Source organism: Cimex lectularius, unplaced genomic scaffold, assembly GCF_000648675.2.
Source record: "Cimex lectularius strain Harlan isolate CLEC.00 unplaced genomic scaffold, Clec_2.1 scaffold193, whole genome shotgun sequence".
Lineage (NCBI taxonomy): Eukaryota > Metazoa > Arthropoda > Insecta > Hemiptera > Cimicidae > Cimex > Cimex lectularius.
Genome location: NW_019392759.1, coordinates 725,529 through 739,167, shown reverse-complemented (window position 1 = coordinate 739,167; position 13,639 = coordinate 725,529). Strand labels below are relative to the sequence as shown.

The following is a 13,639-nucleotide window of genomic DNA, read 5'->3' as shown; positions in this document are numbered from 1 at the left end:
AAAACTTTTACTTATTTTATAGAAATGGTGCTAGTATGTTTTCTTAAATTGTTGTCAGGTTGATACTTATGGAACACAACAGCCAACAGCACTTTTGAAACTTTTAATTGAACAGAAAGGTCTCTATTCGAGGAAGAAAGATTTGAAATGGAAAAATATCGAAGATATATGTAAGTTATAGCAAGTACTGCATATAATAAATTATTACGGTACGATAAAATAAAAAATTAATGGGGAGGGTAATCAGTTCATATCAGTTTTTCCTTTGGGTGGTTGCTAGTGGTGGTAATCTCCCTTCTTTCACTGCGACCCTTCTTTATATTAATACCACAAAAAATTTTTTAAAAAAATAATAACCCTTTAAAATGTTCAGCCCTTTTGGCGTCAATATCGCCATTCTGGAGAGACTGTACCAATACTTCTGCCCCAATGCTTTTTAGTTTTCCAGGGGGCAGGGCCTCAGGTAAAGCACAAGGTGAGGCTCTCTTAACAGAATGGGTGACAGGGCTTTCCATAGAGTGTTTGCATGGAAAATTGCTACTTGGTCAGAGGAGGTAGGGCCTCAGATGAAGCACGAGGAATGGGACTGCTGAAGGAAGTAGAGCAGTTCTTCCACACGGAGTGAGTATGGAAGATCATCACTTGGCCAGACTGGGTAGGGCCTCAGGCAAAGCTTGATGAGAGGAACTCCTAATGGAATGGGAAGCCTGGCCTTCTGGACAGAGCGAGGATGAGAGATTGTCACTTGCTTAGAGGAGGTAGGGTATCAGGCGACGCTCAAAGAAGGTTACTCCTGAAGGAAGGGGAGGAGGTTCTTCCACACCGAGTGAGAATTGAAGATCATCACTTGACTAGACTGGGTATGGTCTCAAGCAAAGCTCAAGGAAAGGAATTCTTAAATGTATGGGTGACAGGTGTTTCCACATGGAACGTGGGTAAAAGATCAAAACATGGCCAAACGGAATAGTCCCTCAGGGGAAGAAACGATGAGAGAAACAACCAATTCTTGACCAGGAAACTAGATTATATTCTAAGATCCTTTTAAGGGGAGCACATCACTTTGAATGGTTAAAAAATCATTTTTGTTTTTCATCTTATAAACATACAACTCTTTCTGAACATTTTAACACTAGAAGTATTTTTATTTTATTTTTAAATGCCTCTAATCCAATGTAAATTAATTCACTAAAAAATGCACTAAAAGAATCAAAACTATTCATTATTACTAATTTACTACTAACTATTTACTACTAATAAAATGAAAATATCAAGATCTTTAAAAAAAATTAAGGAAAAATCAGTCATTTAATTTTGCTTTTAGATCATGTACATTGTAAGACAAAATACTTATTAAACTAGATTGAGAACATTTTGAATTTTGAAACAGGACTCTCTGAACTCTGAACTCTCTCTCACATGTAGCTACTACATTTGCAATATACTATATTCAAAAATACAAATATACCAGTATTTAAACACATTTGATTACAAAAAAGCTTCTTGTAACAAATGTAATTTGTATGAAAGAATAATTCAAATACAATATTTAATTAGAGACTGTCCTAATCAGTTCAATTTGTCTCTTCTATGATTGTTATTACGTGCTAATGAGCTTTATTTTTTTTACAGCTATTTTTGCGGCTATGGGAAAAACTGGTGGTGGACGAAATGTTGTTGATCCAAGATTTATTTCACTGTTTTCAGTGTTCAACATGACATATCCTTCTGATAATACAGTGACTCATATATTTCTATCTATGCTGCAGGGTCACATTAGGAATTTCTCTGATGATGTTAAGAACACTGCTACCAAAATAATGCAGCTAACAATGCATTTATTTAAAGTAAATTTTTTTGAAAGTTTTAATAAATTCATTCTTCATCTTATTAATGTATTGGGTACTTTTGATTAACTGCTTTTGTATTTTACTGTAGGCTGTTTCTGCATCTTTACGACCCACACCTAGTAAATTCCATTACACTTTTAACCTTAGAGATTTGTCTAATATCATCTCAGGTTTACTACTTGCTGAAAATCACGTTTTCAACACTGGAGCTCAATTTGTCCGACTATGGCGCAATGAATTTACAAGAGTGATGTTTGATCGCCTAGCCAGTTTAGAGGTGAATTTTAGTTTTAGTCAGTAGACAGTTGATATTTCACTTAATAAAATTTCAATTTTATGTAATTATTTTGATTTTATGATTGTTATTATTATACAATGCTTAATATTATTATTTGACAGGATTGTGACAAGATGTTTGAAGTCATGGTTGAGAATGTCAAACACAAGTTCCCTGATATTTCAGAGTATGTCTTAAGAGAGCCGATGCTCTTTGGTGATTATAGAAATGCAATGCTTAGAAATCAGTCTAGATTTTATGAAGATTTACTAGATTACAATGCAGTTTTTCACCTCTTCACCGAGGTAAATGAAAAATCACAATTCTCAATCACTTCAATTTTAAAGTGTCAAATTTCAGATATCAATGGAATATAATATGCATTTCACTACCATAAATCTGGTGCTATTTGAACATGCATTGGATCATTTGACAAGAGTGCATAGGATCCTGCGTATAAGCAGAGGACATTGTATAGTAGTAGGTGTGAGTGGGTGTGGCAAGGATTCTATAATTCGATTAGCAACATTTGCAGCTGGTAAGATAAATTAGTACTATCATTTTTTCTCTATAAATCACACAATAGTATCAAGCAATAACAATTTCTCTCTGTGGTCTGTGATGATGATCCTATAATTTGGTCATTACCAATCATTCCGGTTTGCCTGTCCTCACTGTGTTGGACTACTAGACGTATTTCAGTGCTTCCCCATCATCATTGTCAGGTCTGTGTGATTCTGTTAAGTCATGTCTCTGTTATAAGGCCAAGAGATTCACAAAATCAAACGCTGAAAATGGCGAAATGACAATACATGTCTGATAGACCATCTCAGTGAGAATAAGCATTTCAGGGTGATTGTTTATCAAATTTCAGATTAAAAATTAAATTAAACAGACGTATTTTTATGTAAGTTTGTAATTTACACTTTTTTATTGATCATTTTCAGGTTGTCACTTATTTACTGTTATAGCTACTAAAGGTTACGACGAAAATAATTTTAAAGAAGACATGAAAACAATGCTCAAGTTGATAGGAATTGAAGGAAAACAAACAACTTTTCTGTTAACAGCGTCACAAATAGTTAATGAAGGTACATACACAGTGTGTAGTACATACACATGACAGTGTAGCATGTTCACATTTTACTGTATTCATTCATCAATGTCATAGGATTTCTGGACTTCACAAACAGTTTGCTTACAATCGGAGTTATAAATTCACTGTTTTCTGCTAACGAAAAAGCTGATATTAAGGAAAAGATTAAAACTGATGATGGAAATGGGCCAAAGTAAGTAATTCTCAGGTTGAACCACTGGATTTGTCTAGATCTGGTGAACAAAGCCAAACAAGTATAGAGAGACCATCAATTGCAATACATATTGCAAAATAAATAAATAAAAAATAATAGAAATGATATATGTGTGTAGGCTTGATTGGTGGTCAACTTTCACAAAAAGTTGCCAGGACCATTTGCATGTAGTTCTTTCAATGAATCCAATTGGTGATGCTTTCCGTAAACATTGTCGAAACTTTCCTGGGCTCATTAATAATACATACTTAGACTGGATTTTCCCTTGGCCGAACCAGGCTTTGGTCTCAGTGGCAACCAAATATTTTAAAGATGTAAGGCTTTCGAGTTGCAATTTTCATATAAATACAATTAAAGTAGTTATTATTTATTTTAAATTACAAATCGTTAACAGGTGACTTATATTCCGTCTGAACTGAAAGAACCAATTATCGAGTGTACTATACAGGTCCATTCATCGATGGTAGACTATACGGAAAATTTGTGGTTGAGATTAAGAAGGAACAATTATTTGACCCCGAAACATTATTTGGAATTTGTTAAAGATTATTTGAAGCTGATGGATCAGAAAAATGAAGAACTAGATTTAAGGGTATAAAAAATCACGTTTTGATATTGTAACTTTAATTTTTTTTTTTTTAAATCTTTATTTTAGAGTGAAAGTTTGAATGGAGGTCTGAGAAAAATTAAAGATGCTAGAGACCGTTTAGATGAACTAAAGTATAATTTTTCACAGCAGCAAATAATAACCGTTGGAAAATCAAAAATCACAGATGCTTTAACAAATGAGGTAGACGAAGGTATATAACACTTACTTATTTACAAACAAATAATTGTCTTATGAAAGAAATATAAGAACCTGTATGTATATATATATATATATATATATGGTATTGTGGCACAGGCCTTTGATTGAGTCTGGCATCAAATGGTTCTCTCTAAATTGAAGGCTCTCCTTCTTTCAACCTGTTCCTAAGATCTTTACTCCTTCTTCCTTATTGTTGCTAGAGCATTGCAAGGAAACATCCCCAGTCCTCTCCTATATATAATATGCACTCTAAATCCTAAAACATTCCTTACTAATTCACATACACAATTATTCTTTCCTTGCCTCATATAGGTAGACAAAGTAAAATATCTAGGCATGTTTCTTGATAAAATACTGGCACGGAACCCCCACTCTAGACAGAAAAGACAGAACTTAACAAACGATCAAAACTTTCACTAAGGAATAAAGTGTTAATTTATAAGGCAATATTATGACCTACTTTATATCTTCCAAAAAGATTTTTTTAATGACCTTATGATAACATATTAGCCAGAGAGCAGAGCATTGTAGTACATATTTATTGGCGAAAGGGGAGAGTGTAAACATTCCAGAGTTGACAGTGGGAAATGAACCCATGAGCACAGGGTCTAAGAATCTGACATCTAATCTTGATGGCTACTCAGCTGCCACAGTCTCCCAATCCTAAAACATGACTCAATAGAATGACAAAAAGAATTGTATTTGTTATAATTGATTAATAATTTCATCTATCTTTTAGCAACAAAAATGCTCAATGAGAAAAAATTGCTTGTTACAAGAAAACAAAATGAAATACTTAACAATAAGAAACTTATTGAAAAGTTTAATCGAGAGGTTGACTTGTCTTTAACGCAAGCTATACCAACATTAGAAAATGCCAAACTTACTTTAGAAGGAATACAAGAGGAAGACATTGAAGAAATAAGGCATGTTTTTTAACTAATGTTTTTAAGGGTAACATTTTAATTGTCATTAATATATTTAGATTGCTAACAACACCGCCAGAACCTGTTCAAATTGTCTGTGAATGCATTGCAATTTTATGCGGATCGAAAGAAATTAATTGGCGATCGGCAAAAGCTCTAATGTCTGAACCTGAGTTTTTACAAAATGTTAAAGATTTAAATTGTGATTCCATACCTCAAAAGACTATCCATCAAGTTCGAATGCACTTAAAAGTAAGGTTTAGTGTTTTCAATTGAAACATTTGTTTAATAAAAAAATCAATACTTAATTTTATTGGTTATTTTAGATATCAAAAAAATTGAATGAACTGTACAAAATTAGTTCAGCAGGATTTAGCTTCCACAGGTTCATAGAAGGTGTTATTGCTTACTGTGCAGTTTTGAAAGAGATAAAACCAAAAAAGGAAAAAGTCCTGGAGTTGGATGAAAGTTGTAAACAAGTAAAACATTAAACTTTGTTTAAACTGCAACGAACAATGTTCAAAGCATTTATATGTAATAAATATATTCTTGTAGATTGAAGCCTACATTTATAATCTTCAAACGGAAATTGGCTCATTAGAAGTTTCACTTGGTGAACTTAATGAAAAACACTGTGATAAATTAAGCGAGCAAACAAAATATATTGAAGAAACTGATGAAATGGAACGGAGGTTAGAAGCTGCTGATCAACTCTTCCAAGGACTTATGAAGGAAAATGAAAGGTTGATGAATACTTTATAGTTATTATTATATAATTTAAATACATTGATTTCCCTTAAACTTTATTACAGTTTTGCTAGAATGTCATGAATGTGGTAATGGGAGAAATATAATTTTCCTCATACAATTGTTTACAAATTCCTAATAAATTTATGGTATGGTATGGTAAAAACAGATACTAGGAAGCGGGGTTTGCGCTCCCCAGGCACTGCAGCCTTCTGACTTATTGTAACTTCCCAGTTCCTTAGTTCAGTGCAATAGACTCAATCCTTCTTCTTAGAAGTATCAGGTCATTGACTGTGGCTGCTGCAATTTGATTCCCCAAGTTTTTTCCGTACGTTAGGTTAAATCTCCATTGAGCTGTAGCTTAGCATTCGAAGATGATATGAGTGGCTGTTTCCTCCTCCTCATTACATAATCTGCAAATGGGATCATTGTTGTATATACCCATGTTGTGTAGATGTTTTCTCAGATGCCAGTGACCAGTTAGTAGTCCTACCACTACTCTGAGTTTGGCCTCTCCAATTGCAGCAATGCTTTTGCCAGTCTTGGTGAGGGTTGTTTCATCATAAGTTTACTATGGCTAGCACCGCTAGAGTTTATCCACTTCTCCTTTTGTTTTGTTTGGATCCATTCTGCGAAGGAGGATTCTATATTTGTTTTTGTTATCCCAAGAATAGGTTCGTGCCTATGTACGGTCTTGCAGATCCTCCTCTGGCCAGACTGTCTGCTTTCTCGTGCCAAAATTCCCCCGAGCCCTGGCAGCCAAGATATCACCAGGTTTTGGAGATTTTGGATGCATTCACTGACTTGAATTGAATGCATTCACTGACTTGAATTGAATGCATTCACTGACAATTTGATTTGATTCTTTTACATGCTAATGCTTTAATGGCTGCTTGGCTATTAGATCTTATGAGGATTTTTTTGTCAGTGTAACCTCTTTTAAGATTTTCCAGGGCACAAGCATTGATGGCATGTATTTCTGCTTGAAAGACCAAGTGTACTTCCCTAATGAGTTTGATTGCTCATGTTTTGGGCCCGTACAGAAAATGCCTGATCCGGTTCCTTCGTTTGTTTTGGAGCCACCTGTGTGCCATATCATTGTATCTGATGCTCTCCTGTGTTCTTCCTAACCTTTATAGTTCATTGAGACTTTGAAGGAAGTTGTGAAGATTGTTTCTGGGACCTAATACATTTAAAGTCATGTGTTAATTTCTTTTTTTCAGATGGGTTGGGTCTTTGGATGAGATAAAACAAGAGAAGAATGAAGTTCTTGGAAATTGCCTCCTGTGTGCCGCTTTTTTCAGCTATGCCGGTCCCTTCCCATGGGAATTTAGACAAGAGATGCTTTATGAAAAGTGGTTCATGTTGGTAACTGATGCCAACATTCCAGTATCAATGGCTTTATGCATTGAACGATATTTAATTGATGATACCACACTAAGGGTGTAAGTATTCAACAATTTTTTAATGTTATTTAAGAATTTTTTTTAAAATATTTTTTTCTAAATATTGACACACATCCCTGGTTGCCCTTCATCCAAAGTGCAGGATTTTCAGGTAGTGTTTTTGAGTTAGACAAGAGAGTTTGGATGTGTAGTGTGATTTCTTCTAACAAGTTTTCACAATGTAGGTTTGTGTGGATATATGCAACATAAGGGACCATTAAGGATTTTTCTTAGGATTATGGATTCGAGAGACGATATGGGATGACTGAGCACAATAGATAGAACAAACATTTCTTAGATTATGTAAACCTTAAAGTATACACATAGTATGTTTTTAGATGGGAGGCAGAAGGGTTGGGTCTGGATGAACATTCTTTGCAAAATGGTATATTAACAACATTTCCTTCCCGTTTTCCAGTTTGCATTGATCCACAACAGCAGGTATGTTGATTCTTTCATTGTGTGAAAATAACAGTTGCAATTTAAAAAAAATAAAACTTTCCCAGGCTCTTAATTGGATTAAAAGGAAAGAGATAAAACGAAATCTAAAAATTTTATCATTTAATGACGCAGAATTTCTAAAACTTTTTCAATCAGCAGTTATGTACGGTTTTCCAGTTCTACTGCCTGATGTGGACTATGTTGACCCTATTATAGGAAATGTTTTGGAACAAAAGTTAAAAGGTAGGAAAGTTTCACTTACTAAAAAATTATATTTTTGTTTGTTGTTCATTCCAAAAGATTTTTTAAAAATTATTTTGCATTTTTAGTTACTTCTGGTGAAACATTTGTTGAGCTTGGTGGAAAATTGATCCCATACGACCCTAAATTCAAACTGTACATCACTACAAAAGTTCCAAACCCTGCTTTGAATGAAGCCCTATACTCAAAAGGAACAATTGTTTATTATTCGGTCATGAAATTTGTAAGTACAAAAATAGTAGAACATTTGTTGTGAGTAGCCATAAGTCACAATCACTATAACAATTATATTTATTATCCTGTAAAACTCTGGTGAAAGTTTAATTAAATTCCAAAAGCTTGGTAAATATAGTGCATGATTCAAACCGCAACCCTGATTCTTAAATTCATCCTAAATAAATGCAAAACAACATTGCTATGCTGTAAATATGATATTTGCAGAGTCTCGAAGAACAATTATTGAGTTTAATATCTAAAAATGAACATCCTGAAATAGAAGAAACAAGAGATTCTTTGACACAAGACATAATGTCAAAAAAGATTTTATTGAATGATTTGGAAAATTCAATTATAATTGGTATGGCCACATCAGAAGGAAATATTTTGGATAGTGAAGACCTTGTCGAAAAATTAGAGGGCAGCAAAAAGCAGGTTATGGAGGTAAGTAATGAGTCTCAGTAATGACATAAACTTTATTTTATTGTGCAATCAAGCACATAAGCATTATTGATATCTATTCACTGTAATGTGAGATTTCTTTGTGTACAGTGATGAACCTGTAGTTTGGTTATTACTGAATGATTTAGTCTGCTTGTTGGCTGGTCTATCAGGCAACTGAAGACGTTGAAATGCCAAAACATGTCTGATAGGCTAACCCAACAAAGACATCCAATTTGTATCATGTTTACAAAATTGTCTTACTTTTATTACTTTATAATTTTATATCATATTTGTTGTAGTGTTAAATAAATATAAAATTGTAGGTTCATTCAGAGCTCCAATTAGCTATGAATAACAAGGCGGAATTGGAAAAACAAAGAAATATTTACAATCCAGTTGCACAGTGTGGAGTGAGACTGTTTTTCCTTCTTTTTGAAATGGCCACAATACATACTATGTACCAATTTTCTTTAAACTGCTATCTTGCTTTGTATGTGAATTCAATTAAAGAAACAGCAACAAGCGATGATGTTCAACAAAGAATAAATAACATTATTGCAGTGTTAATCAAAACAGTTTATGATTATGGATGCATTGGTATGTTGTCAAGAAATGGTTTTTTTTTTGTTTAAAATAAGTACAGTAATCTCTTAATATTCACGGGTTTGTCATTTGCGGTTTTCATTATTCATGGAAAAAAATGGGCAAATATTTAACATTTGAAAAAGGCCTATCTTGGTTATTTGCAGGGCTAAATGAAAATAATTCTCAGAAAGAAAAGATGGAAGCAAACCCTAATTAAATAACCATTATTGATTCACGGTCACTGAATACTACCCATTGATTCAGTTTATATTATCTCCATTTAATCAAAATAGAGCCCCCTACTGTACAATACCTTTTACATATTATTACGCTGGTTTGTTTCAGGTCCATGGCATCTGGGTTTTTAAAAATGACATGAATCATCTCCTTTTCTTTCTTCTTTTTTCTCTTTCTGCTTTTCTTTCTTAGCGTTGTTTCATCATTCAATTATAAATAATTAATATTTTAAAGAATATATTATTGTCTTTATTGTTTTGTATATTTTATTATATGGTTTATTATTATTAATTCTGATTCCACTCAGCCACCATGTCCTAACTTACATATACGCGTGTGCACACATACACAGAGACAGACATGAGGTTCCCGCATACTTGGTCATCCTAAAAAGGACTCTGAGGATCTTTAACGTCCGCACCTAGCCTATTCGGCCTTGTCAGACGTTTTGATTCTCAAGATGAGAGCTGACACACCTCCGCATACGGCAGGATTGTGTTACTGCCGCAGCATTGGTGTAGAGGCAGCTCAGCCCTTACACCAATGTTGCGGCAGTATCACAATCCTGTCGTATGCGGAGGTGCATTAGCTCTCATCTTGAGGCACAGAGACAGACACACACACAGATGTAAAATATATATATAATACATTGCGTATAATACAATAGCAGCTAAACAAGTTTTCCTGCTTAAAACATAAACATTATTTTATATAGTAATTTTCTATTTTGTTTTTATTTAGGTATTTTTGAAAAACATAAATTACTACTTTCACTTCAATTAGTCATTAAACTGGAAAGGACAAAAACTGTAATAACACAAAAGGAGCTGGATTTTTTTATCAGTGGGAATATATTAGCCCGTTCTGAAGCAGAAAATTCACCTTTCAAATGGATGAATAATGAGGTAATTTCTTTTCTTTTTCATTCTCTATCATTATCCCTCATTACATCTTTATGTGTGGATGTACATATACATATTGGAAGCTTTAGTGTTTCAATAATTTTTTTTTCCAGAGTTGGAATAATCTTCAACTGTTGTCTCAACAGTTTGACATATTTCACAATATAGGCAGTGAAATCAGTTCTCATTCTGACGAATGGAAGCAAGTAAGTTGTACAATTTTTCAATTTTAATTTTGATTGTAATAAATCAATGATTTCAGTGGTGTGAATCTGATGTGCCAGAAATACTCGACATGCCTAATGGTTATAGCAATAGAATAACACCTTTTGAGCTTTTAATGCTGATGCGGTGCCTAAGAATTGATCGTGTTTACCAGTGTGTAATAAACTTTGTTAAAAATGAAATTGGAGCGCATTATGTTACTGTGCCATTCACAACGTATGTTCAATGCTATTTGACTAGAGCTGGCAGATTATTAATTTATTTAAATATTCCAGCTTCATGAGCATATATGAAAAGAGCTCTAATTTTGCACCAGTGATATTTATTTTAAGTCCTGGTTCTGATCCTACTGCAAATCTTATGAAGTTAGCTGAGAAACTAAAGATGAATGATAAATTTAAATGCCTTTCTTTGGGTCAAGGGCAAGAAAAGGTAAATAATTTTGTAATAATGAAAAAAGTACTAAAATTATGATAATAACATAAAAAAATAATTTGTATATTATTTCTAGCTAGCTAGTAAAATGGTAGAAGAGGCTACAAATCTTGGAGAATGGATTATGCTGCAAAACTGCCATTTGCTTATACCATTCGTGAGAGAATTAGAAAAGAAATTAGAAAAAATCACATCCCCTCATGAAGACTTCCGATTATGGATTACTACGGAACAATCTGAGGATTTCCCCATTGGAATGTTACAAACTTCATTCAAAGGTGTGACTTTGACACATATATACTCAAAGAGTTGAGTACGAAGAGTTAATTTATACTTACTATTACATGTACAATTTCAAAACTTTGACTCGATTTCAATAAATATGCTTTAATTTGGCTAATATTATAGGTTATTTATACTACTAGATGTTCTAGATCTTCTATTTCTTCAACGTCAATTAACTTTCTGTGTAGTTAGTAAAGCCTATTTCAGAATGTTTAAAAATTTTCAAAACTACTGGAGAATTTTTCGCATGTATCGTTTTCAAAGTATAGGCTATATTTGACTTTTGGAATTATATAAGTTTTTATAAAATTGACTACAGCATTTGCAAATTGATTTTTAGAGAATTGTGCCAGAATTCTTGTTTTTGTTTTATTAAATAAATGTACAAATTTTGTTTTGCTAGACCAAATTCTACTTTGGAAATTATTATTTGGTTGTTTCCTTTGTTTAAAGGGCCATCGATAATTTTCATGACCATGTTATCTTCTACATTAGAATGCATCGCAAAGTCGATAAAAACTCATTCAGCTGTTCGTTCAGTCGTCATTGCTAACAATTAGCTTGTCTTGCGTTTCATTGACATTAATCTTGAATCGCAATAGCGCATCAGCAACAACATTTTCACATCTTTTCTTGTAAACTATTTCGTAATCAAATTCTTCTAAATTTAATCGCCACCGTAAAAAGTTTCAAATTTGGTTCATGCATTGAAAATAACCATGAAGGGGATGACGGTCACAATACATTTTGAATTTCCTGCCGAATAAATACATTTTGAAATATTTTATTGCCCATATGATTGCTAGTAGTTATTTTTCTATTACTAAAAGTTTTATTTCAGTGACGTTTAATGCTAATAATGACATAGGCTATTGAAAGGTCCGTTCCTTTAATTTTTTGGCTTAGAACAGTGCCAAGTGCAAATTCGTATTAAAATGTATTAAAAGACTCAATATAGACAGGGTTATTAATATCAATTTTTCTGTTTTTCTTGAGACAAATTGTTAATGTTGTGGTCAATTTTGCAAAATTTGGAATTAATTTACTATATATTATACTATTGATAGTAGCCCAGAAATCCTAAAAATCCTTTGATTTGTTTTGCTGTATTTGGAGGTGGATAGTTTTGAATCGCTTTTATTTCATCTGGGTTTGGTTTTATTCCTTTTTGTTAATATGCATAATCAATATAATATCATCAAGGTATGCAACAGCTTATTTTAAAAATTCTGTTTTGTTTTTTTTCTGGTTGTATTTTAAAATTATATTTCCTTAATCGATGAAAAACTTCTTTTAAATTGTCAATATGTTCTTGAAGCCTGATCCTGAAAATAATTATATCATCTAAATAGACCATACAGTTGATACTACCATTAAGGATATTATCCATCACATGTTGGAATGTAGGGGATGAGTTTTTAAGACCAAAAGGAGTCTTGCAAACTCATTGTGCCCATTTTCAGTGCTAAATGCTGCTTTTTGCACTGTTTTGATCCATTTCGATTTGGTGGAACCCAGAAGCTAATAATCAATTACCAATCGAAATTTTTTCTTCCCTGACGTACTTGTCTCCTTGGGATAATCCATATAGGGAAGTTCCACGCAGAAGCATATGGCTGTATTATTTTTTGATCTAACATTTCATTAATTTGTTTTCTAACTTCTTTTTTCTAAATGTCAGGATACTTATATGTTCGTACAAATGGGTATTTTATCCTTAGTTTGGATTATTCACTTGATGGGTAAATGTAAGAGGTTCATTTTCTCGATGAAAAATGTCCTGATAATTTTTTACCAATGTATACATTGCAAATTTTCTTCTTCATTCATACGATCTAATCTAATATCAATAGAGTCATTATTAATTTTTAGGGAAGGATTTTGTTTATTGAAATCTACTATACTCAATTGATCAGTTGATTCTGATTCAATTGGTTTTGGTATTGTGAAAATATCTGGTGTTTGTTGGTCAAAAACAACATGCCTCATGATTGATGACATTTACTAAGACTTTCTTTAATTTCTAAATTCTTATATTTTATAGGTGGAATGATAGCCATTCCTGTTTTTATGTTATTAAAAGGTATTTTTATAACTGGGAAAACCGAGCATTCCCTGCTATGTCGTATACATAATTTTTATTATGAGGGATATTTAAATATAAAATTTTAATTTTTGTTTATGTGGTAGGTTGTCCGTTTATGGCTTGTACTTTTGGTGTGAACATGTTTCTTTGGGTTTTGCGCCA

At 32.8% G+C, this 13,639-nt stretch overlaps 1 protein-coding gene across 1 annotated transcript in view; it reads left to right on the top strand.

Annotated features, from left to right (window-relative positions):
• Positions 1 to 13,639, top strand: part of LOC106672723 (dynein heavy chain 10, axonemal-like) — a 54,814-nt gene that overhangs the window by 25,539 nt on the left and 15,636 nt on the right. The window contains exons 41-65 of the mRNA XM_024227370.1: positions 59 to 170; positions 1,630 to 1,844; positions 1,936 to 2,124; positions 2,247 to 2,429; positions 2,485 to 2,662; positions 3,072 to 3,215; positions 3,296 to 3,413; positions 3,553 to 3,748; positions 3,829 to 4,026; positions 4,090 to 4,234; positions 4,982 to 5,168; positions 5,228 to 5,420; positions 5,495 to 5,647; positions 5,724 to 5,911; positions 7,139 to 7,360; positions 7,699 to 7,801; positions 7,867 to 8,044; positions 8,131 to 8,285; positions 8,504 to 8,722; positions 9,046 to 9,319; positions 10,286 to 10,449; positions 10,560 to 10,652; positions 10,709 to 10,887; positions 10,947 to 11,103; positions 11,183 to 11,414. Coding sequence (XP_024083138.1) covers positions 59 to 170; positions 1,630 to 1,844; positions 1,936 to 2,124; positions 2,247 to 2,429; positions 2,485 to 2,662; positions 3,072 to 3,215; positions 3,296 to 3,413; positions 3,553 to 3,748; positions 3,829 to 4,026; positions 4,090 to 4,234; positions 4,982 to 5,168; positions 5,228 to 5,420; positions 5,495 to 5,647; positions 5,724 to 5,911; positions 7,139 to 7,360; positions 7,699 to 7,801; positions 7,867 to 8,044; positions 8,131 to 8,285; positions 8,504 to 8,722; positions 9,046 to 9,319; positions 10,286 to 10,449; positions 10,560 to 10,652; positions 10,709 to 10,887; positions 10,947 to 11,103; positions 11,183 to 11,414 — 4,375 coding nt within the window. The remainder of the gene's footprint in view (positions 1 to 58; positions 171 to 1,629; positions 1,845 to 1,935; positions 2,125 to 2,246; positions 2,430 to 2,484; positions 2,663 to 3,071; positions 3,216 to 3,295; positions 3,414 to 3,552; positions 3,749 to 3,828; positions 4,027 to 4,089; positions 4,235 to 4,981; positions 5,169 to 5,227; positions 5,421 to 5,494; positions 5,648 to 5,723; positions 5,912 to 7,138; positions 7,361 to 7,698; positions 7,802 to 7,866; positions 8,045 to 8,130; positions 8,286 to 8,503; positions 8,723 to 9,045; positions 9,320 to 10,285; positions 10,450 to 10,559; positions 10,653 to 10,708; positions 10,888 to 10,946; positions 11,104 to 11,182; positions 11,415 to 13,639) is intronic.